Source organism: Oncorhynchus nerka, linkage group LG9a (genome assembly GCF_034236695.1).
Source record: "Oncorhynchus nerka isolate Pitt River linkage group LG9a, Oner_Uvic_2.0, whole genome shotgun sequence".
Classification (NCBI taxonomy): domain Eukaryota; kingdom Metazoa; phylum Chordata; class Actinopteri; order Salmoniformes; family Salmonidae; genus Oncorhynchus; species Oncorhynchus nerka.
The window spans coordinates 11,329,024-11,356,169 of record NC_088404.1 but is presented as its reverse complement, the minus strand read 5'-3'; the positions used below and the strand labels follow the sequence as shown (position 1 = coordinate 11,356,169).

Here is a 27,146-nt window from a genome sequence, read left to right as displayed (position 1 = left end):
TACCCACTGCTATTAGACTGTATAGTAACTCTACCCACTGCTATCAGACTGTATAACACCACTCTACCCACTGCTATCAGACTGTATAGTAACTCTACCCACTGCTATTAGACTGTAAAGTAACTCTACCCACTGCTATCAGACTGTATAACTCTACCCACTGCTATCAGACTGTATAGTAACTCTACCCACTGCTATCAGACTATAATTCACCACTCTACCCACTGCTATCAGACTGTATAGTAACTCTACCCACTGCTATCAGACTGTATAACACCACTCTACCCACTGCTATCAGACTGTATAACTACCCACTCTACCCATGCAGACTGTATAGTAACTCTACCCACTGCTATCAGACTGTAAAGTAACTCTACCCACTGCTATCAGACTGTATAGTAACTCTACCCACTGCTATCAGACTGTATAGTAACTCTACCCACTGCTATCAGACTGTATAATTCACCACTACCCACTGCTATCAGACTGTATAACACCACTCTACCCACTGCTATCAGACTGTATAACACCCACTGCTATTAGACTGTAAAGTAACTCTACCCACCCACTGTATAGTAACTCTACCCACTGCTATCAGACTGTATATAACTCACCACTGCTATCAGACTATAATTCACCACTCTACCCACTGCTATCAGACTGTATAACACCACTCTACCCACTGCTATCAGACTGTATAACAACACTCTACCCACTGTATCAGACTGTATAACACCACTCTACCCACTGCTATCAGACTGTATCAGACTGTATAACACCACTCTACCCACTGCTATCAGACTGTATAACACCACTCTACCCACTGCTATCAGACTGTATAACACCACTCTACCCACTGCTATCAGACTGTATAACACCACTCTACCCACTGCTATCAGACTGTATAACACCACTCTACCCACTGCTATCAGACTGTATAGTAACCTCTACCCACTGCTATCAGACTGTATAACACCACTCTACCCACTGCTATCAGACTGTATAACACCACTCTACCCACTGCTATCAGACTGTATAACACCACTCTACCCACTGCTATTAGACTGTATAGTAACTCTACCCACTGCTATCAGACTGTATAACACCACTCTACCCACTGCTATCAGACTGTATAGTAACTCTACCCACTCAGACTATAACACCACTCTACCCACCTGTATAACACCACTCTACCCACTGCTATCAGACTGTATAACACCACTCTACCCACTGCTATCAGACTGTATAGTAACTCTACCCACTGCTATCAGACTGTATACACCACTCTACCCACTGCCTAACACCACCACTCTACCCACTGCTATCAGACTGTATAGTACTGCTATCAGACTGTATAGTAACTCTACCCACTGCTATCAGACTGTATAACACCACTCTACCCACTGCTATTAGACTGTATAGTAACTCTACCCACTGCTATCAGACTGTATAGTAACTCTACCCACTGCTATCAGACTGTATAGTAACTCTACCCACTGCTATCAGACTGTATAGTAACTCTACCCACTGCTATCAGACTGTATAACACCACTCTACCCACTGCTATCAGACTGTATAACACCACTCTACCCACTGCTATCAGACTGTATAACCCACTGATATCAGACTGTATAACACCACTACCCACTGCTATCAGACTGTATAACACCACTCTACCCACTTATATCAGACCCACTGCTATCAGACTGTATAACACCACTCTACCCACTGCTATCAGACTGTATAACACCACTCTACCCACTATCAGACTGTATAACTATCAGACTGTATAACACCACTACCCACTGCTATCAGACTGTATAGTAACTCTACCCACTGCTATCAGACTGTATAACACCACTCTACCCACTGCTATCAGACTGTATAACACCCCTTTACCCACTTATATCAGACTGTATAACACCACTCTACCCACTGCTATTAGACTGTATAGTAACTGTACCCACTGCTATCAGACTGTATAACACCACTCTACCCACTGATATCAGACTGTATAGTAACTCTACCCACTGCTATCAGACTGTATAACACCACTCTACCCACTGCTATCAGACTGTATAACACCACTCTACCCAGTGCTATCAGACTGTATAACACCACTCTACCAACTGCTATCAGACTGTATAGTAACTCTACCACTGCTCAGACTAACACCACTCTACCCACTGACTAGACTATAACACCACTCTACCCACTGCCATACCCAACTCAGACTGTATATACTCTACCCACTGCTATCAGACTGTATAACACCACTCTACCCACTGCTATCAGACTGTATAACACCACTCTACCCAGTGCTATCAGACTGTATAACACCACTCTACCCACTGCTATCAGACTGTATAACACCACTCTACCCACTGCTATCAGACTGTATAACACCACCACCCACTCTATCTACCCACTGCTATCAGACTGTATAACACCACTCTACCCACTGCTATCAGACTGTATAGTAACTCTACCCACTGCTATCAGACTGTATAACAACTCTACCCACTGCTATCAGACTGTATAACACCACTCTACCCACTGCTATTAGACTGTATAGTAACTCTACCCACTGCTATCAGACTGTATAACACCACTCTACCCACTGCTATCAGACTGTATAGTAACTCTACCCACTGCTATTAGACTACTCCCACTGCTATCAGACTGTATAGTAACTCTACCCACTGCTATCAGACTGTATAGTAACTCTACCCACTGCTATCAGACTATAATTCACCATCTACCCACTGCTATCAGACTGTATAACACCACTCTACCCACTGCTATCAGACTGTATAACACCACTCTACCCACTGCTATCAGACTGTATAACACCATACCCACTGCTATCAGACTGTATAACCCACTCTACCCACTGCTATCAGACTGTATAACAACTCTACCCACTGCTATCAGACTGTATAGTAACTCTACCCACTGCTACCCACTGCTATCAGACTGTATAACACCACTCTACCCACTGCTATCAGACTGTATATAACTCTACCCACTGCTATCAGACTGTATAACACCACTCTACCAGACTGTATAGTAACTCTACCCACTGCTATCAGAGTATAACACCACTCTACCCACTGCTATCAGACTGTATAACACCACTCTACCCACTGCTAGACTGTATAGTAACTCTACCCACTGCTATCAGACTGTATAACACCACTCTACCCACTGCTATCAGACTGTATAGTAACTCTACCCACTGCTATCAGACTGTATAGTAACTCTACCCACTGCTATCAGACTATAATTCACCACTCTACCCACTGCTATCAGACTGTATAACACCACTCTACCCACTGCTATTAGACTGTATAACTTTACCCACTGCTATCAGACTGTATAACACCACTCTACCCACTGCCAGACTGTAACTCTACCCACTGCTATCAGACTGTATAACACCACTCTACCCACTGCTATCAGATCAGACTGTATAACACCACTCTACCCACTGCTATCAGACTGTATAACACCACTCTACCCACTGCTATCAGACTGTATAACACCACTCTACCCACTGCTATCAGACTGTATACCCACTGCTATCAGACTGTATAACACCACTCTACCCACTGCTATCAGACTGTATAACACCACTCTACCCACTGCTATCAGACTGTATAACACCACTCTACCCACTGCTATCAGACTGTATAACACCACTCTACCCACTGCTATCAGACTGTATAACACCACTCTACCCACTGCTATCAGACTGTATAACACCACTCTACCCACTGCTATCAGACGGTATAACACCACTCTACCCACTGCTATCAGACTGTATAACACCACTCTACCCACTGCTATCAGACTGTATAACACCACTCTACCCACTGCTATCAGACTGTATAACACCACTCTACCCACTGCTACCAGACTGTATAGTAACTCTACCCACTGCTATCAGACTGTATAACACCACTCTACCCACTGCTATCAGACTGTATAACACCACTCTACCCACTGCTATCAGACTGTATAACACCACTCTACCCACTGCTATCAGACTGTATAACACCACTCTACCCACTGCTATCAGACTGTATAGTAACTCTTAGACTGTAAAGTAACTCTACCACTGCTATCAGACTGTATAACTCTACCCACTGCTATCAGACTGTATAGTAACTCTACCACTGCTACCCACTCTGCCACTGCTATCAGACTGTATAACACCACTCTACCCACTGCTATCAGACTGTATAACTACCACTGATATCAGACTGTATACCCACTGCTATCAGACTGTATAACACCACTCTACCCACTGCTATCAGACTGTATAACACAGACAGTAACTCTACCCACTGCTATCAGACTGTATAACACCACTCTACCCACTGCTATCAGACTGTATAACACCACTCTACCCACTGCTATCAGACTGTATAGTAACTCTACCCACTGCTATCAGACTGTATAACACCACTCTACCCACTGCTATCAGACTGTATAGTAACTCTACCCACTGCTATCAGACTGTATAACACCACTCTACCCACTGCTATCAGACTGTATAACACCACTCTACCCACTGCTATCAGACTGTATAGTAACTCTACCCACTGCTATCAGACTGTATAACACCACTCTACCCACTGCTATCAGACTGTATAGTAACTCTACCCACTGCTATCAGACTGTATAACACCACTCTACCCACTGCTATCAGACTGTACTCTACCCACTGCTATCAGACTGTATAACACCACTCTACCCACTGCTATCAGACTGTATAACACCACTCTACCCACTGCTATCAGACTGTATAACACCACTCTACCCACTGCTATCAGACTGTATAACACCACTCTACCCACTGCTATCAGACTGTATAGTAACTCTACCACTGCTATCAGACTGTATAACACCACTCTACCCACTGCTATCAGACTGTATATAACACCACTCTACCCACTCAGACTATCAGACTGTATAACACCACTCTACCCACTGCTATCAGACTGTATAGTAACTCTACCCACTGCTATCAGACTGTATAACACCACTCTACCCACTGCTATCAGACTGTATAACACCACTCTACCCACTGCTATCAGACTGTATAACACCACTCTACCCACTGCTATCAGACTGTATAACACCACTCTACCCACTGCTATCAGACTGTATAGTAACTCTACCCACTGCTATCAGACTGTATAACACCACTCTACCCACTGCCATTAGACTGTATAACACCACTCTACCCACTGCTATCAGACGGTATAACACCACCCTACCCACTGCTATAACACCACCCTACCCACTGCAATCAGACTGTATAACACCACTCTACCCACTGCTGCCAGACTGTATAGTAACTCTACCCACTGCTATCAGACTGTATAACACCACTCTACCCACTGCTATCAGACGGTATAACACCACTCTACCCACTGCTATTAGACTGTATAGTAACTCTACCCACTGCTATCAGACTGTATAACACCACTCTACCCACTGCTATCAGACTGTATAGTAACTCTACCCACTGCTATTAGACTGTAAAGTAACTCTACCCACTGCTATCAGACTGTATAGTAACTCTACCCACTGCTATCAGACTGTATAGTAACTCTACCCACTGCTATCAGACTATAATTCACCACTCTACCCACTGCTATCAGACTGTATAACACCACTCTACCCACTGCTATCAGACTGTATAACACCACTCTACCCACTGATATCAGACTGTATAACCCACTGCTATCAGACTATTACCCACTGCTATCAGACTGTATAACACCACTCTACCCACTGCTATCAGACTGTATAACACCACTCTACCCACTGCTATCAGACTGTATAGTAACTCTACCCACTGCTATCAGACTGTATAACACCACTCTACCCACTGCTATCAGACTGTATAGTAACTCTACCCACTGCTATCAGACTATAATTCACCACTCTACCCACTGCTATCAGACTGTATAACACCACTCTACCCACTGCTATCAGACTGTATAGTAACTCTACCCACTGCTATCAGACTATAATTCACCACTCTACCCACTGCTATCAGACTGTATAACACCACTCTACCCACTGCTATCAGACTGTATAACACCACTCTACCCACTGATATCAGACTGTATAACACCACTCTACCCACTGCTATCAGACTGTATAACACCACTCTACCCACTGCTATCAGACTGTATAACACCACTCTACCCACTGCTATTAGACTGCTATCAGACTGTATAACACCACTCTACCCACTGCTATCAGACAGTACCACTCTACCCACTGCTATCAGACTGTAGTAACTCTACCACTGCTATCAGACTGTATAACACCACTGCTATAACTGTATAGTAACTCTACCCACTGCTATCAGACTGTATAACACCACTCTACCCACTGCTATCAGACTGTATAACACCACTCTACCCACTGCTATCAGACTGTATAACACCACTCTACCCACTGCTATCAGACTGTATAACACCACTCTACCCACTGCTATCAGACTGTATAGTAACTCTACCCACTGCTATCAGACTGTATAACACCACTCTACCCACTGCTATCAGACTGTATAACACCACTCTACCCACTGCTATCAGACTGTATAACACCACTCTACCCACTGCTATCAGACTGTATAACACCACTCTACCCACTGCTATCAGACGGTATAACACCACTACCCACTGCTATCAGACTGTATAACACCACTCTACCCACTGCTATCAGACTGTATAACACCACTCTACCCACTGCTATCAGACTGTATAACACCACTCTACCCACTGCTATCAGACTGTATAGTAACTCTACCCACTGCTATCAGACTGTATAGTAACTCTACCCACTGCTATCAGACTGTATAACACCACTCTACCCACTGCTATCAGACTGTATAACACCACTCTACCCACTGCTATCAGACTGTATAACACCACTCTAACTACCCACTGCTATCAGACTGTATAGACCCACTCTACCCACTGCTATCAGACTGTATAACACCACTCTACCCACTGCTATTAGACTGTATAGTAATCAGATCAGACTGTATAACACCACTCTACCCACTGCTATCAGACTGTATAGTAACTCTACCCACCACTCTACCCACTGCTATCAGACTGTATAGTAACTCTACCCACTGCTATCAGACTGTATAGTAACTCTCTACCCACTGCTATCAGACTGTATAATTCACCACTCTACCCACTGCTATCAGACTGTATAACACCACTCTACCCACTGCTATCAGACTGTATAACACCACTCTACCCACTGATATCAGACTGTATAACACCACTTTACCCACTGCTATCAGACTGTATAACACCACTCTACCCACTGCTATCAGACTGTATAACACCACTCTACCCACTGCTATCAGACTGTATAACACCACTCTACCCACTGCTATCAGACTGTATAACTCACCCACTTAGACTGTATAACACCACTCTACCCACTGCTATACCCACTGCTCAGACTGTATAGACTGTCAGACTGTATAGTAACTCTACCCACTGCTATCAGACTGTATAACACCACTCTACCCACTGCTATCAGACTGTATAACAACTCTACCCACTGCTATCAGACTGTATAACACCACTCTACCCACTGCTATCAGACTGTATAACACCACTCTACCCACTGCTATCAGACTGTATAGTAACTCTAACTGCTATCAGACACTCTACCCACTGCTATCAGACTGTATAGTAACTCTACCCACTGCTATCAGACTGTATAACACCACTCTACCCACTGCTATCAGACTGTATAGTAACTCTACCCACTGCTATCAGACTGTATAACACCACTCTACCCACTGCTATCAGACTGTATAGTATAACACCACTCTACCCACTGCTATCAGACTGTATAACACCACTCTACCCACTGCTATCAGACTGTATAGTAACTCTACCCACTGCTATCAGACTGTATAACACCACTCTACCCACTGCTATCAGACTGTATAACACCACTCTACCCACTGCTATCAGACTGTATAACACCACTCTACCCACTGCTATCAGACTGTATAACACCACTCTACCCACTGCTATCAGACTGTATAACACCAGACTGTATAGTAACTCTACCCACTGCTATCAGACTGTATAACACCACTCTACCCACTCAGACTACCCACTGCTATCAGACTGTATAACACCACTCTACCCACTGCTATCAGACTGTATAACACCCTGTTAACCCACTCTACCCACTGCTATCAGACTGTATAACACCACTCTACCCACTGCTATCAGACTGTATAGTAACTCTACCCACTGCTATCAGACTGTATAACAGACTGTATAACACCACTCTACCCACTGCTATCAGACTGTATAGTAACTCTACCCACTGCTATCAGACTGTATAACACCACTCTACCCACTGCTATCAGACTGTATAACACCACTCTACCCACTGCTATCAGACTGTATAACACCACTCTACCCACTGCTATCAGACTGTATAACACCACTCTACCCACTGCTATCAGACTGTATAACACCACTCTACCCACTGCTATCAGACTGTATAACACCACTCTACCCACTGCTATCAGACTGTATAACACCACTCTACCCACTGCTATCAGACTGTATAACACCACTCAGACTGTATAACACCCACCCCTGCTATCAGACTGTATAACACCACTGTATAGTAACTCTACCCACTGCTATCAGACTGTATAACACCACTCTACCCACTGCTAGACTACCTACCCACTGCTATCAGACTGTATAACACCACTCTACCCACTGCTATAGACTGTATAGTAACTCTACCCACTGCTATCAGACTGTATAACACCACTCTACCCACTGCTATTAGACTGTATAGTAACTCTACCCACTGCTATCAGACTGTATAACACCACTCTACCCACTGCTATTAGACTGTATAGTAACTCTACCCACTGCTATCAGACTGTATAACACCACTCTACCCACTGCTATCAGACTGTATAGTAACTCTACCCACTGCTATTAGACTGTAAAGTAACTCTACCCACTGCTATCAGACTGTATAGTAACTCTACCCACTGCTATCAGACTGTATAGTAACTCTACCACTGCTATCAGACTATAATTCACCACTCTACCCACTGCTATCCCACTGCTATCAGACTGTATAACACCACTCTACCCACTGCTATCAGACTGTATAACACCACTCTACCCACTGACTGTATATCAGACTGTATAACACCACTCTACCCACTGCTATCAGACTGTATAACACCACTCTACCCACTGCTATCAGACTGTATAACACCACTCTACCCACTGCTATCAGACTGTATAACACCACTCTACCCACTGCTATCAGACTGTATAACACCACTCTACCCACTGCTATCAGACTGTATAGTAACTCTACCCACTGCTATCAGACTGTATAACACCACTCTACCCACTGCTATCAGACTGTATAGTAACACCACTCTACCCACTGCTATCAGACTGTATATAGTAACTGCTCAGACTGTATAACACCACTACCCACTGCTATCAGACTGTATAGTAACTCTACCCACTGCTATCAGACGGTATAACACCACTGCTCTACCCACTGCTATCAGACTGTATAACACCACTCTACCCACTGCTATCAGACTGTATAGTAACTCTACCCACTGCTATCAGACTGTATAACACATTAGATGGAATAACACCACTCTACCCACTGCCAGACTGTATAACACCACTCTGCCAGCAGACTGTATAGTAACTCTACCCACTGCTATCAGACTGTATAACACCACTCTACCCACTGCTATTAGACTGTATAGTAACTCTACCCACTGCTATCAGACTGTATAACACCACTCTACCCACTGCTATCAGACTGTATATTAACTCTACCCACTGCTATCAGACTGTATAGTAACTCTACCCACTGCTATCAGACTGTATAGACTGTCAGACTATAACACCACTCTACCCACTGCTATCAGACCGTATAACACCACTCTACCCACTGCTATCAGACTGTATAACACCACTCTACCCACTGCTATCAGACTGTATAACACCACTCTACCCACTGCTATCAGACTGTATAACACCACTCTACCCACTTATATCAGACTGTATAACACCACTCTACCCACTGCTATCAGACTGTATAACACCACTCTACCCACTGCTATCAGACTGTATAACACCACTCTACCCACTGCTATCAGACTGTATAACACCACTCTACCCACTGCTATCAGACTGTATAACATCACTCTACCCACTGCTATCAGACTGTATAGTAACTCTACCCACTGCTATCAGACTGTATAACACACTCTACCCACTGCTATCAGACTGTATCAGACTGTATAACACCACTCTACCCACTGCTATCAGACTGTATAACACCCACTGCTATCAGACCACCACTCTTCCCACTGCTATCAGACTGTATAGTAACTCTACCCACTGCTATCAGACTGTATAACACCACTCTACCCACTGCTATCAGACTGTATAACACCACTCTACCCACTGCTATCAGACTACCCACTCTACCCATTCAGACTGTATAATAACTCACCACTGCTATCAGACTGTATAACACCACTCTACCCACTGCTATCAGACTGTATAACACCACTCTACCCACTGCTATCAGACTGTATAACACCACTCTACCCACTGCTATCAGACTGTATAGTAACTCTACCCACTGCTATCAGACTGTAACACCATAACTATCAGACTGTATCACTCTACCCACTGCTATCAGACTGTATAACACCACTCTACCCACTGCTATCAGACTGTATAACACCACTCTACCCACTGCTATCAGACTGTATAACACCACTCTACCCACTGCTATCAGACTGTATAACACCACTCTACCCACTGCTATCAGACTGTATAACTACCACTCTACCCACTTACCCACTGCTATCAGACTGTATAACACCACTCTACCCACTGCTATCAGACTGTATAACAACACCAACCCACCACTCTACCCACTGCTATCAGACTGTATAACACCACTCTACCCACTGCTATCAGACTGTATGTAACTCTACCCACTGCTATCAGACCAACATACTCTAACTGCTATCAGACAGTAACTCTACCCACTGCTATCAGACTGTATAACACCACTGCTATCAGACTGTATACCAACTCTACCCACTGCTATCAGACTGTATAACAACTCTTCCCACTGCTATTAGACTGTATAACACCACTCTACCCACTGCTATCAGACTGTATAACACCACTCTACCCACTGCTATCAGACTGTATAACACCACTCTACCCACTGCTATTAGACTGTATAGTAACTCTACCACTGCTATCCACTGCTATCAGACTGTATAACACCATCTACCCACTGCTATCAGACTCTACCCACTGCTATTAGACTGTATAGTAACTCTACCCACTGCTATCAGACTGTATAACACCACTCTACCCACTGCTATTAGACTGTATAGTAACTCTACCCACTGCTATCAGACTGTATAACACCACTCTACCCACTGCTATCAGACTGTATTACACCACTCTACCCACTGCTATCAGACACTCTACCCACTGCTATCAGACTGTATAGCAACTCTACCCACTGCTATTAGACTGTATAGTAACTCTACCCACTGCTATCAGACTGTATCACACCACTCTACCCACTGCTATCAGACTGTATAGTAACTCTACCCTCTGCTATCAGACTGTATAACACCACTCTACCCACTGTATTCAGACTGTATAGTAACTCTACCCACTGCTATTAGACTGTATAGTAACTCTACCCACTGCTATCAGACTGTATCACACCACTCTACCCACTGCTATCAGACTGTATAACACCACTCTACCCTCTGCTATCAGACTGTATAACACCACTCTACCCACTGTATTCAGACTGTATAGTAACTCTAGCTCTTACATCGTTACTCAAAAAAACTATTTTTACAATCATACTTTAACATTTAAAATTCCATGATGAAAAATGTCCTGTAATGTTTCAAGTTTTCTGTATTCTATTCATGTCACGTGTTATGCTTTATGGATTTTACATGAGTCTTTTGTCATTCTTAGCAAATTCTGCATTTCTTCAGTTTTATCTGTGAGCAAGACAACATCAAGTCAAACTCAAAACTCAGTTCCAGTCATTGACCCTCGACATAACATGAAAACAGTACCACCAACTCAGCTAGCTAGTCATAGTTAGCTTGGGTGCTTGACTGCATTTGTGAGGTCAGAACGCTCTGAATCAACCCTGCTCCTCGACCAGAGCGTCCAATGTGTGCGCTGAATGCTCTGTGAGCGAAACGCTCAGAGGTAAAGTCAGAGGTAATAAGGTAAAAAAAAAAAAAAAGTGCTGGGGAAGAAGTGTTTCACATTTGAGATGTGGTGGAAGAGAGTGTCTCTGCCTCTTTCTGTTTCTTTCACAGGTTCTATCTTTCATGATCAGCCTAATCTTCCCTAAATAAGTCTGCCTCCTCTCTTTCCACGTCCTTCACTCTCTTCAATCTTCCATTTCACAACGATCTGAATGAATGGGGAGGAAGGAGCCCGAGATGGAACATTGAAATGCACACTTCTCTTTCATGGAGGCACCTGGCTGTCATGACATTCCAATTCCATTAGTCTCTCCATCTCACCACCTCTCTCTCTCTATCAATCTCTCCACCCCCCCCCCCCTCTCTCTCTCTCCACATCTCTTTTGCTTTCTCCATCTCTCCACCCCTCTCTCTCTCTTTCTCTCTCTCTCTCTCTCTCTCTCTCTCTTGCTTTCTCCGTCTCTCCATCCCCCTCTCTCTCTTTCTCTCTCTCTCTCTATCTCGACCTCTCTACATCTCTCTTGCTTTCTCTGTCTCTCTCCATCCCCCTCTCTCTCTTTCTCTCTCTCTATCTCCCTCTCTTTCTCCATCTCTCCATATCACTCTCTCTCCATCTCCATCTCAGCCTCTGGAGAGGGCACAGACAGCCTGCAGCCTTCTGCCTAATGGTACACATCTGATGCATTTGACACATACACACACATATATATCTATCACTATAGATCATTCATAATGGTACACATCTGACATGATGTCAAAACTCCTGGATACACACACACACACACACACACACACACACACACACACACACACACACACACACACACACACACACACACACACACACACACACTCTCTCTCTCTCTCACATATACATTTGTAGTCGGAAGGGTACACATACCTAAGCCAAATACCTTTAAACTCAGTTACAGAGCTGGTGTAACTGAGTCAGGTTTGTAGGACTACTTGCTCGCACACACTTTTTCAGTTCTGGCCACAAATGTTCTATAGGATTGAGGTCAGGGCTTTGTGATGGCCACGCCAATACGTTGACTTTGTTGTCCTTATGCCATTTTGCTACAACTTTGTAAGTATGCTTGGGGTCATTGTCCATTTGCTACCAAGCTTTAACTTCCTGACTGATGTTTTGAGATGTTGCTTCAATATATCCACCTAATTTTCCTCCTCATGATGCCACCTATATTGTGAAGTGCACCAGTCCCTCCTGCAGCAAAGCACCCCCACAACATGAAGCTGCCACCCCCGTGCTTCATGGTAGGGATGGTGTTCTTCGGCTTGCAAGCATCACCCTCTTTCCTCCAAACATAACGATGGTCATTACTGCCAAACAGTTCTATTTTTGTTTCATCAGACCAGAGGACATTTCTCCAAAAAGTACGATCTTTGTCCCCATGTGCAGTTGCAAACCGTGGTCTGCCTTTTTTATGTCGAGCAGTGGCTTCTTCCTTGCTGAGGGGCCTTTCAGGTTATGTCGATATAGGACTCGTTTTACTGTGGATTTTGTCACGACTTCCGCCGAAGTCGGTCCCTCTCCTTGTTCGGGCAGTGTTCGGCGGTCGACGTCACCGACCTTCTAGCCATCGCTGATCCATTTTTCATTTTCCATTGGTTTTGTCTTGTCTTCCTTTACACCTGGTTCCAATCCCATCAATTACATGTTGTGTATTTAACCCTCTGTTCCCCCTCATGTCCTTGTTGGAGATTGTTTGATTGTGTTGGTGGGCGATGGGTTTTGTACCCACTTTTTATTATTTTTGTAATTTTGGTTTTGGAGTTTTGTGAAGCACTGATTGAACAACTCCGTTTATACCAAGTTTGAGTCTCCTGCGCCTGACTTCCCTGCCACCCACAACGCACCCATTACAGATATAGATACTTTTGTACCTGTTTCCTCGAGCATCTTCACAAGGTCATTTGCTGTTGTTCTGGGATTGATTTGCACTTTTCACACCAAAGAACAGTCATCTCTAGGAGAAAGAACGCGCCTCCTTCCTGAGTGGTATGACGTCTGCGTGGTCCCATGGTGTTTATACTTTTGTACTATTGTGTTTATACTTGCGTACTAGATGAACGTGGTACCTTCAGGCATTTGGAAGTTGCTCCCAATGATGAACCAGACTTGTGGAGGTCTACAAAAAAAAATGCAGAGGTCTTTGCTGATTTCTTTTGATTTTTCCATGATGTCAAGAAAAGAGGCACTGAGTTTGAAGGTAGGCCTTAAAATACATCCACAGGTACACCCCCAATTGACTAAAATTATGTCAATCAGCCTATCAGAAGCTTCTAAAGCCATGACATACTTTTAAGGAATTTTCCAAGCTGTTTAAAGGCACAGTCAACTTAGTGCATGTAAACTTCTGACCCACTGTAATTGTGACATAATATGTCTGTAAACAATTGTTGGAAAAATGACTTGTGTCATGCACAAAGTAGATGTCCTAACAGACTTGCCAAAACTATAGTTTGTTAACAAGAAATTTGTGGAGTGGTTGAAAAATTAGTTTTAATCACTCCAACCTAAGTGTACATAAACTTCCAACTTCAACTGTATCTATAACTATAGATACATCACAATGGTACATATCTGACATGATGTCAACACTCCTGGATAACACACACTCACACACACACACACACACACACACACACACACACACACACACACACACACACACACACACACACACACACACACACACACACACACAAACACACACACACTCACATACACACACACACACACACACACACACACACACACACACACACACACACACACACACACACACACAAACACACACACACTCACATACACACACACACACACACACACACACACACACACACACACTTCTCATATTCTCTTAGATCACACATCAGATAGGGTTATACCGTATATAATCAATATTCAACCAGAACATTCAGCCAATACGAGACGAACAATACAACTCACACACACACTATGTATAAGCAAAAAACACCCAGAACACTCGGAGAATACGTGATACGCTCCCTTCGAGAAGAAAAAAATAGAGATTGAGGAAAATCCTCTTCCTAGTATGTGTATGCCAGGGGCGTCGTAAGTTAACCAACAGCAATGGCTACATCCCAAATGGCACCCTATTCCCTATATAGTGCACTACTTTAGACCAGAGCCCTATAGAACCCTATTCCCTATATAGTGCACTACTTTAGACCAGAGCCTTATTGGGGTACTATTTGGGATGTACAACTTGGGTAGCAGATTGTCAGGAACATATTATTTGTTATCTCAGGCAAAAGTTAAAAGAAGTCAGGCCCTTCAGATCTTCCCTGTACATTTAAATGCCTTCAAACATGGATTGGAGCTGGTAACTTCAAACACTCCAACCATGAAGTTAATGTTTTGCATGTAGGGCTTTCATTTGATTTGCCGGAAGGGGTTCTGATATATCCACAGCTAAGCAATAATGATCATGGTTATATACAACTGCTACTACAAAAATTATGATGTTATACACTACAACTACTACAGTAAATTATGGTTAAACACTACAACTACTACAATTATAAGTATGGTTATATACTACTACTACTACAATTATAATTATGGTTATATACTACTACTACAATTATAATTATGGTTATATACTACAACTACAATTATAATTATGGTTATATACTACAACTACTACAATTATAATTATGGTTATATACTACAACTACAATAATAATTATGGTTATATACTACAACTACTACAATTATAATTATGGTTATATACTACTACTACTATAATTATAATTATGGTTATATACTACTACAACTACAATTATAATTATGGTTATATACTACAACTACAATAATAATTATGGTTATATACTACTACTACTACTACAATTATAATTATGGGTATATACTACTACTACTACAATAATAATTATGGTTATATACTACAACTACTACAATTATAAGTATGGTTATATACTACAACTACTACAATAATTATGGTTATATACTACAACTACTACAATTATAAGTATGGTTATATACTACTACTACTACAATTATAATTATGGTTATATACTACAACTACTACAATTATAAGTATGGTTATATACTACTACTACTACTACAATTATAATTATGGTTATATACTACTACTACAATTATAGTTATGGTTATATACTACTACTACAATAATAATTATGGTTATATACTACTACTACTACAATAATAATTATGGTTATATACTACTACTACTACAATTATAATTATGGTTATATACTACAACTACTACAATAATAATTATGGTTATATACTACTACTACTATAATTATAATTATGGTTATATACTACAACTACAATTATAATTATGGTTATATACTACAACTACTACTACAATTATAATTATGGTTATATACTACAACTACAATTATAATTATGGTTATATACTACAACTACTACAATTATAATTATGGTTATATACTACAACTACAATAATAATTATGGTTATATACTACAACTACTACAATTATAATTATGGTTATATACTACTACTACTATAATTATAATTATGGTTATATACTACTACAACTACAATTATAATTATGGTTATATACTACAACTACAATAATAATTATGGTTATATACTACTACTACTACAATAATAATTATGGTTATATACTACTACTACTACAATTATAATTATGGTTATATACTACAACTACTACAATAATAATTATGGTTATATACTACTACTACTATAATTATAATTATGGTTATATACTACAACTACAATTATAATTATGGTTATATACTACAACTACTACTACAATTATAATTATGGTTATATACTACAACTACAATTATAATTATGGTTATATACTACAACTACTACAATTATAATTATGGTTATATACTACAACTACAATAATAATTATGGTTATATACTACAACTACTACAATTATAATTATGGTTATATACTACTACTACTATAATTATAATTATGGTTATATACTACTACAACTACAATTATAATTATGGTTATATACTACAACTACAATAATAATTATGGTTATATACTACTACTACTACTACAATTATAATTATGGGTATATACTACTACTACTACAATAATAATTATGGTTATATACTACAACTACTACAATTATAAGTATGGTTATATACTACAACTACTACAATAATTATGGTTATATACTACAACTACTACAATTATAAGTATGGTTATATACTACTACTACTACAATTATAATTATGGTTATATACTACAACTACTACAATTATAAGTATGGTTATATACTACTACTACTACTACAATTATAATTATGGTTATATACTACTACTACAATTATAGTTATGGTTATATACTACTACTACAATAATAATTATGGTTATATACTACTACTACTACAATAATAATTATGGTTATATACTACTACTACTACAATTATAATTATGGTTATATACTACAACTACTACAATAATAATTATGGTTATATACTACTACTACTATAATTATAATTATGGTTATATACTACTACTACTATAATTATAATTATGGTTATATACTACAACTACTACAATAATAATTATGGTTATATACTACTACTACTATAATTATAATTATGGTTATATACTACTACTACTTCAATAATGACTATGGTTGTATACTACTACAATAATGATACAAGTTATATACTACTATTACAATAATAATTATGGTTATATACTACTACTACAGTAGTAAATATGGTTATATACTACTCTACAATAATAATTATTGTTCTATACTACAACTACTACAATTATAATTATGCTTATATACTACTACTACAGTAGTAAATATGGTTATATACTACAACTACAATAATAATTATGGTTATATACTACTACTACAATAGTAATTATTGTTATATACTACTACTACTTCACTAATAACTATGGTTATATACTACTGCTACAATAATGATGATGGTTATATACTACTACTACTACAATAGTAATTATGGTTATATACTACTACTACTACTACTTCACTAATAACTATGGTTATATACTAGTCCTTCAATAATAATAATTGTTATATACTACTGCTACAATAATGATGATGGTTATATACTACTACTACTACAATAGTAATTATGGTTATATACTACTACTACTACAATAGTAATTATGGTTATATACTACGACTACTACAATAGTAATTATGGTTATATACTACTACTACAATAATGATGATGGTTATATACTACTACTACAATAGTAATTATGGTTATATACGACTACCACTACACGAATAACTATGGTTATATACTACTGCTACAATAATGATGATGGTTATATACTACTACTACAATAGTAATTATGGTTATATACTACTACTACTACAATAGTAATTATGGTTATATACTAATACTACAATAATGATGATGGTTATATACTACTACTACTACTACAGTAATTATTGTTATATACTACTACTACTACAGTAATTATGGTTATATACTACTACTACTACAGTAATTATTGTTATATACTACTACTACAATAATGATGATGGTTATATACTACTACTACAATAGTAATTATGGTTATATACTACTACTACAATAATGATGATGGTTATATACTACTACTACAATAGTAATTATTGTTATATACTACTACTAATACAGTAATTATTGTTATATACTACTACTACTACAGTAATTATTGTTATATACTACAACTACAATAATGATGATGGTTATATACTACTACTACAATAGTAATTATGGTTATATACGACTACCACTACACGAATAACTATGGTTATATACTACTACTACAATAATGATGATGGTTATATACTACTACTACTACAATAGTAATTATGGTTATATACTAATACTACAATAATGATGATGGTTATATACTTCTGCAGGTTGGTTGTTTATGGCATTTATATGTCCTCCCAATGACTCTGCTGTCTTTCAGGTTTTTCGTTTCCCAGACACAACGTTTAATAAAAATAGACCAAAGCTATTTCAATAGCTAGGGCAAAAACGTTTTCCTTTTTGCCCTAGCACTAACAAACCTGATTCAAATCAAAGGCTTAATTAATGATGAGTTAATTAGTTGAATAAAATGAGTTAATGCTTGGGCAAAAACTTAAATATGCAATATGGGAAACTACGTTAATGTATTGGTGGTTGTGTCAAGACACACAGTTGAACTCTGACCTCTACTTGTGCCTCAGATGGACTCAGAGTGGCTGGTGTGGCCAGATTTGCAGTGTGGCGTGCCTGTCCTTCCCCTCTCTCCTCTCCTCTCTCTCCTCTCTCCCTCTCTCTCTCCTCTCTCTCCTCTCTCCCCCTCTCTCCTCTCTCTCCTCTCTCATTCTCCTCTCTCTCCCCTCTCCCCTCTCCCTCTCTCCCCTCTCCTCTCTCCCTCTCTCTCCTCTCCCACTCTCTCTCCTCTCTCACTCTCCTCTCTCACTCTCCTCTCTCTCCTCTCTCACTCTCTTCTGTCTCCTCTCTCCTCTCTCCCCTCTCCCTCTCCTCTCTCTCCTCTCTCACTCTCTCCTCTCTCTCACTCTCTCCTCTCTCCTCTCTCTCCTCTCTCACTTTCTCCTCTCTCCCTATCTCCCCTCTCCTCTCCCTCCTCTCCTGCCTCTCCTCTCTCTCCCCCTCTCTCCTCTCTCTCTCTGTGTCCTCTCTCTCCTCTCCTTCCTTATGGGTTTCGCTTGACTCTGGTCATTTTCACAGCTGCCCTCGTTTCAGCGGTGCACTCCATTGCACCTTAAATTACTTCAGCGATCTGAAGCACCGAAATAAAATCCCTGCCCAGCTCATTCACACTGACCATTGCAATACTGTAGCAAGTAAACAAACCATTACCACGTTACCCTGACCATTGCAATACTGTAGCAAGTAAACAAACCATTACCACGTTACCCTGACCATTGTAATACTGTAGCAAGTAAACAAACCATTACCACATTACCCTGACCATTGTAATACTGTAGCAAGTAAACAAACCATTACCACATTACCCTGACCATTGTAATACTGTAGCAAGTAAACAAACCATTACCTCATTACCCTGACCATTGTAATACTGTAGCAAGTAAACAAACCATTACCACATTACCCTGACCATTGTAATACCTTAGCAAGTAAACAAACCATTACCACATTACCCTGACCATTGTAATACTGTAGCAAGTAAACAAACCATTACCACATTACCCTGACCATTGTAATACTGTAGCAAGTAAACAAACCATTACCGCATTACCCTGACCATTGTAATACTGTAGCAAGTAAACAAACCATTACCACATTACCCTGACCATTGTAATACTGTAGCAAGTAAACAAACCATTACCACATTACCCTGACCATTGTAATACTGTAGCAAGTAAACAAACCATTACCACGTTACCCTGACCATTGTAATTTTGGATCGTGCGATAGTCTCATATTATATTGGTACTGTATATACAGTATAGCATCTCATTTCCCCATATTGAATAGACTGTCATAAATATTTCTAGATATCCCTGACCTTTAAAGATTTCAAGATCCACTCCATACCATCATATGAATTTCATATTTGCCAAGAATTGAACTTATAAAGGGTTTCTCGAGGGTAGTGAAACCTTGGGCAGCGCCCTGCTCCATCTCAACAGTAAAGAGGCATTTTATCTTCTTCTTCTGTGGTATGTCACAGAGCACCACAGTTTGTCTTCTTCTGTGGTATGTCCCAGAGCACCACAGCTTGTCTTCTTCTGTGGTATGTCCCAGAGCACCACAGCTTGTCTTCTTCTGTGGTATATCCCAGAACACCACAGCTTGTCTTCTTCTGTGGTATGTCCCAGAACACCACAGCTTGTCTTCTTCTGTGGTATGTCCCAGAACACCACAGCTTGTCTTCTTCTGTGGTATGTCCCAGAACACCACAGCTTGTCTTCTTCTGTGGTATGTCCCAGAACACCACAGCTTGTCTTCTTCTGTGGTATATCCCAGAACACCACAGCTTGTCTTCTTCTGTGGTATGTCCCAGACGACCACAGCTTGTCTTCTTCTGTGGTATGTCCCAGAACACCACAGCTTGTCTTCTTCTGTGGTATGTCCCAGAACACCACAGCTTGTCTTCTTCTGTGGTATGTCCCAGAACACCACAGCTTGTCTTCTTCTGTGGTATGTCCCAGAACACCACAGCTTGTCTTCTTCTGTGGTATGTCCCAGAACACCACAGCTTGTCTTCTTCTGTGGTATGTCCCAGAACACCACAGCTTGTCTTCTTCTGTGGTATGTCCCAGAACACCACAGCTTGTCTTCTTCTGTGGTATGTCCCAGAACACCACAGCTTGTCTTCTTCTGTGGTGTATCAAAGAGCACCACAGCTTGTCTTCTTCTGTGGTATATCCCAGAGCACCACAGCTTGTCTTCTTCTGTGGTATGTCCCAGACGACCACAGCTTGTCTTCTTTTGTGGTATATCAAAAAGCACCACAGCTTTCCACAGCTTGTCTTCTTCTATGGTATAACCAAGAGCAGCACAGAGATTATACTCCATAAATGGGAGGGATAAGTATGGGCCTACTCAGACTTGCTGAGAAGAAGCTAAAGTGAGTTAGACTGGGCATCCAGTTGTGGGGGTTACCCCAGTCACAAAGATCTCTCTCTCTCTGCCCTCTCTGTCCTCTCCCTCTCTCTCTGCCCTCTCCCTCTCTCCTGTCTACTCCCTCTTTATATGTTTACATTGCCAAAGCAAATTAAATAGATAAACTAAAAGAAATAAGCAATAAAAATTAACAGTAAAAATTACAATCACAAAAGTTCCAAAAGAATAAAGATATTTGTCTATATACAGTGTTGTAACGATGTGCAAATAGTGAAAAGTACAGAAGGGACAATAAATAAACATAAATATAGGTTGTATTTACAATGGTGTTTGTTCTTCACTGGTTGCCCTTTTCTTGTGGCAACAGGTCACACATCTTACTGCTGTGACGGCACACTGCGGTATTTCACCCAATAGATATGGGAGTTCATCAAGATCTGTGTAATGTGTCTCTAATAATGGTCATACATTTGGCAGGAGGTTAGGAAGTGCAGCTCAGTTTCCACCTCATTTTGTGGGCAGTGAGCACATAGCCTGTCTTCTCTTGAGAGCCAGGTCTGCCTACGGCGGCCTTTCTCAATAGCAAGGCTATGCTCGCTGAGTCTGTACATAGTCAAAGCTTTCCTTAATTTGGGGTCAGTAACAGTGGTCAGGTATTCTGCCACTGTGTACTCTCTGTTTAGGGCCAAATAGCATTCTAGTTTGCTCTCTCTCCCTCTATCCTCTCTCTCTATCCTCTCCCTCTGTCCTCTCTCTCTCTGTCCTCTCTCTCTGTCCTCTCCCTCTGTCCTCTCCCTCTGTCCTCTCCCTCTCTGTCCTCTCCCGCTGTCCTCTCCCTCTCTGTCCTCTCTCTCTGTCACCTCTCTCTCTCTCTCCTCCACCTCTCCTCCTCTCCCCCTGTGTCTGCATGTCTGCTTAAGCACGATCAATGACACATCAGCAGGGAGAGAGGAGTGTCCAGACACTGTCCTGTCTTTACCTCCACAGGATCCAAGGAGAAGGAGGAGGAGGAGGAGATGGAGGAGGAGGAGGAGGAGCAAGGAGGAGGAATAGGATGCAGTAATTGACTATAGAGTGTTTATGGTGAGGAGATAATTGTAACAAAAAATCAAACAGATCTGATTATGGGGTTTGTTTCAACTGCTAGTAGCTGCTCTGCTGCTACCTCCTCCTGGAATTGGTTTGCTTATTACTACTTCCCAAATGGCACCATGCTCCCTATATAGTGCACTACATTCGACCAGGGTCCATAGGGATTAGGGTGCCATTTGGGACGCATACCATATCTCTCTAAACTAGAAAGTTAATATCCATATCAGACCTGCATCAGGATTTGGTTAACTTTGATCAATTAGTTTTCCGTGCTGTGCTTTAAAACAAACTGATCCACACCATCAGCATCAGAATCACTCGAGGGGTATATATCCTCTGATTGCTTCATGAAGGTTAGAGGGGGGTTATAGAGGGTTAGAAGGAAGGTTAGAGGAGGGTTAGAGGAGGGTTAGAGAGGGTTAGAAGAGGGTTAGAGGAGGGTTAGAGGAAGATTAGAGGAGGGTTAGAGGAGGGTTAGAGGAGGGTTAGAGGAAGATTAGAGGAGGGTTAGAGGAGTGTTAGAGGAGGGTTAGAGGAGGGTTAGAGGAGGGTTAGAGGAAGGTTAGAGGAGGGTTAGAGGAAGGTTAGAGGAAGGTTAGAGGAGGGTTAGAGGAAGGTTAGAGGAGTGTTAGAGGAGGGTTAGAGAAGGGTTAGAGGAGGTTAGAAGAGGGTTAGAGGAGGGTTAGAGGAGTGTTAGAGGAGGGTTAGAGGACGATTAGAGGAGGATTAGAGGAAGGTTAGAGGAGGGTTAGAGGAGGGTTAGAGGAGGGTTAGAGGGGGTTATAGAGGGTTAGAGGAAGGTTAGAGGAGGGTTAGAGGAGGGTTATAGAGGGTTAGAAGGAAGGTTAGAGGAGGGTTAGAGGAGGGTTAGAGGAAGGTTAGAGGAGGGTTAGAGGATGGTTAGAGGAAGATTAGAGGAGGGTTAGAGGAGGTTAGAGGAAGGTTAGAAGAGGGTTAGAGGAAGGTTAGAGGAGGGTTAGAGGGGTGTTAGAGGAGGGTTAGAGGAGGGTTAGAGGAGGGTTAGAGAGGGGGTTAGAGGAGGGTTAGAGGAGGGTTAGAGAGGGTTAGAGAGGGGGTTAGAGGAAGGTTAGAGGAGGGTTAGAGGAGGGTTAGAGGAAGATTAGAGGAGGGTTAGAGGAGGTTAGAGGAAGAATAGAAGAGGGTTAGAGGAAGATTAGAGGAGGGTTAGAGGAGGTTAGAGGAAGGTTAGAATAGGGTTAGAGGAGGGTTAGAGGAAGATTAGAGGAGGGTTAGAGGAGGGTTCGAGGGGGGTTAGAGGAGGGTTAGAGGAGGGTTAGAGAAGGGTTAGAGGAGGTTAGAAGAGGGTTAGAGGAGGGTTAGAGGAGTGTTAGAGGAGGGTTAGAGGACGATTAGAGGAGGATTAGAGGAAGGTTAGAGGAGGGTTAGAGGAGGGTTAGAGGAGGGTTAGAGGAGGGTTAGAGGAAGGTTAGAGGGGGTTATAGAGGGTTAGAGGAAGGTTAGAGGAGGGTTAGAGGAGGGTTATAGAGGGTTAGAAGGAAGGTTAGAGGAGGGTTAGAGGAGGTTAGAGGAAGGTTAGAGGAGGGTTAGAGGATGGTTAGAGGAAGATTAGAGGAGGGTTAGAGGAGGTTAGAGGAAGGTTAGAAGAGGGTTAGAGGAAGGTTAAGGTTAGAGGGGTGTTAGAGGAGGGTTAGAGGAGGGTTAGAGAGGGGGTTAGAGGAGGGTTAGAGGAGGGTTAGAGGAGGGTTAGAGAGGGTTAGAGAGGGGGTTAGAGGAAGGTTAGAGGAAGGTTAGAGGAGGGTTAGAGGAAGATTAGAGGAGGGTTAGAGGAGGTTAGAGGAAGAATATAAGAGGGTTAGAGGAAGATTAGAGGAGGGTTAGAGGAGGTTAGAGGAAGGTTAGAATAGGGTTAGAGGAGGGTTAGAGGAAGATTAGAGGAGGGTTAGAGGAGGGTTGGAGGGGGGTTAGAGGAGAGTTAGAGAAGGGTTAGAGGAGGGTTAGAGGAGGGTTATAGGAGGGTTAGAGGAAGATTAGAGGAGGGTTAGAGGAAGATTAGAGGAGGGTTAGAGGAAGATTAGAGGAGGGTTAGAGGAAGATTAGAGGAGGGTTAGAGGAGGGTTAGAAAAGGGTTAGAGAAGGGTTAGAGGAGGGTTAGAGGAGGTTAGAGGAAGGTTAGAATAGGGTTAGAGGAGGGTTAGAGGAGGGTTAGAGGAGGGTTAGAGAAGGGTTAGAGGAGGGTTAGAGAAGGGTTAGAGGAGGGTTAGAGGAAGATTAGAGGAGGGTTAGAGGAGGGTTAGAGAAGGGTTAGAGAAGGGTTAGAGGAGGGTTAGAGAAGGGTTAGAGGAGGGTTAGAGGAGGGTTAGAGGAAGATTAGAGGAGGGTTAGAGGAGGGTTAGAGAAGGGTTAGAGAAGGGTTAGAGGAGGGTTAGAGAAGGGTTAGAGAAGGGTTAGAGGAGGGTTAGAGGAGGGTTAGAGGAAGGTTATAGGAGGGATAGAGGAAGATTAGAGGAGGGTTAGAGGAGGTTAGAGGAAGGTTAGAATAGGGTTAGAGGAGGGTTAGAGGAAGATTAGAGGAGGGTTAGAGGAGGGTTCGAGGGGGGTTAGAGGAGGGTTAGAGGAGGGTTAGAGGAGGTTAGAAGAGGGTTAGAGGAGGGTTAGAGGAGTGTTAGAGGAGGGTTAGAGGACGATTAGAGGAGGATTAGAGGAAGGTTAGAGGAGGGTTAGAGGAGGGTTAGAGGAGGGTTAGAGGAGGGTTAGAGGAAGGTTAGAGGGGGGTTATAGAGGGTTAGAGGAAGGTTAGAGGAGGGTTAGAGGAGGGTTATAGAGGGTTAGAAGGAAGGTTAGAGGAGGGTTAGAGGAGGTTAGAGGAAGGTTAGAGGAGGGTTAGAGGATGGTTAGAGGAAGATTAGAGGAGGGTTAGAGGAGGTTAGAGGAAGGTTAGAAGAGGGTTAGAGGAAGGTTAAGGTTAGAGGGGTGTTAGAGGAGGGTTAGAGGAGGGTTAGAGAGGGGGTTAGAGGAGGGTTAGAGGAGGGTTAGAGGAGGGTTAGAGAGGGTTAGAGAGGGGGTTAGAGGAAGGTTAGAGGAAGGTTAGAGGAGGGTTAGAGGAAGATTAGAGGAGGGTTAGAGGAGGTTAGAGGAAGAATATAAGAGGGTTAGAGGAAGATTAGAGGAGGGTTAGAGGAGGTTAGAGGAAGGTTAGAATAGGGTTAGAGGAGGGTTAGAGGAAGATTAGAGGAGGGTTAGAGGAGGGTTAGAGGGGGGTTAGAGGAGGGTTAGAGAAGGGTTAGAGGAGGGTTAGAGGAGGGTTATAGGAGGGTTAGAGGAAGATTAGAGGAGGGTTAGAGGAAGATTAGAGGAGGGTTAGAGGAAGATTAGAGGAGGGTTAGAGGAAGATTAGAGGAGGGTTAGAGGAGGGTTAGAAAAGGGTTAGAGAAGGGTTAGAGGAGGGTTAGAGGAGGTTAGAGGAAGGTTAGAATAGGGTTAGAGGAGGGTTAGAGGAGGGTTAGAGGAGGGTTAGAGAAGGGTTAGAGGAGGGTTAGAGAAGGGTTAGAGGAGGGTTAGAGGAAGATTAGAGGAGGGTTAGAGGAGGGTTAGAGAAGGGTTAGAGAAGGGTTAGAGGAGGGTTAGAGAAGGGTTAGAGGAGGGTTAGAGGAGGGTTAGAGGAAGATTAGAGGAGGGTTAGAGGAGGGTTAGAGAAGGGTTAGAGAAGGGTTAGAGGAGGGTTAGAGAAGGGTTAGAGAAGGGTTAGAGGAGGGTTAGAGGAGGGTTAGAGGAAGGTTATAGGAGGGATAGAGGAGGGTTAAAGGAGGGTTAGAGGAGGGTTAGAGGAGGTTAGAGGAAGGTTAGAATAGGGTTAGAGGAGTGTTAGAGGAGGGTTAGAGGAGGGTTAGAGAAGGGTTAGAGGAGGGTTAGAGAAGGGTTAGAGGAGGGTTAGAGGAAGATTAGAGGAGGGTTAGAGGAGGGTTAGAGAAGGGTTAGAGAAGGGTTAGAGGAGGGTTAGAGAAGGGTTAGAGGAGGGTTAGAGGAGGGTTAGAGGAAGATTAGAGGAGGGTTAGAGGAGGGTTAGAGAAGGGTTAGAGAAGGGTTAGAGGA

The 27,146-nt window shown here is 41.9% G+C and overlaps 1 protein-coding gene across 1 annotated transcript in view; it reads right to left on the bottom strand.

Moving 5' to 3' along the window:
* The window catches only part of LOC115122887 (FYVE, RhoGEF and PH domain-containing protein 6-like), a 103,321-nt gene extending 81,386 nt beyond the window's left edge, over nucleotides 1-21,935 (bottom strand). The window contains exon 1 of the mRNA XM_065022787.1: nucleotides 21,017-21,935. Coding sequence (XP_064878859.1) covers nucleotides 21,017-21,935 — 919 coding nt within the window. The remainder of the gene's footprint in view (nucleotides 1-21,016) is intronic.
* Between the last annotated feature and the right edge of the window lie 5,211 nt (nucleotides 21,936-27,146).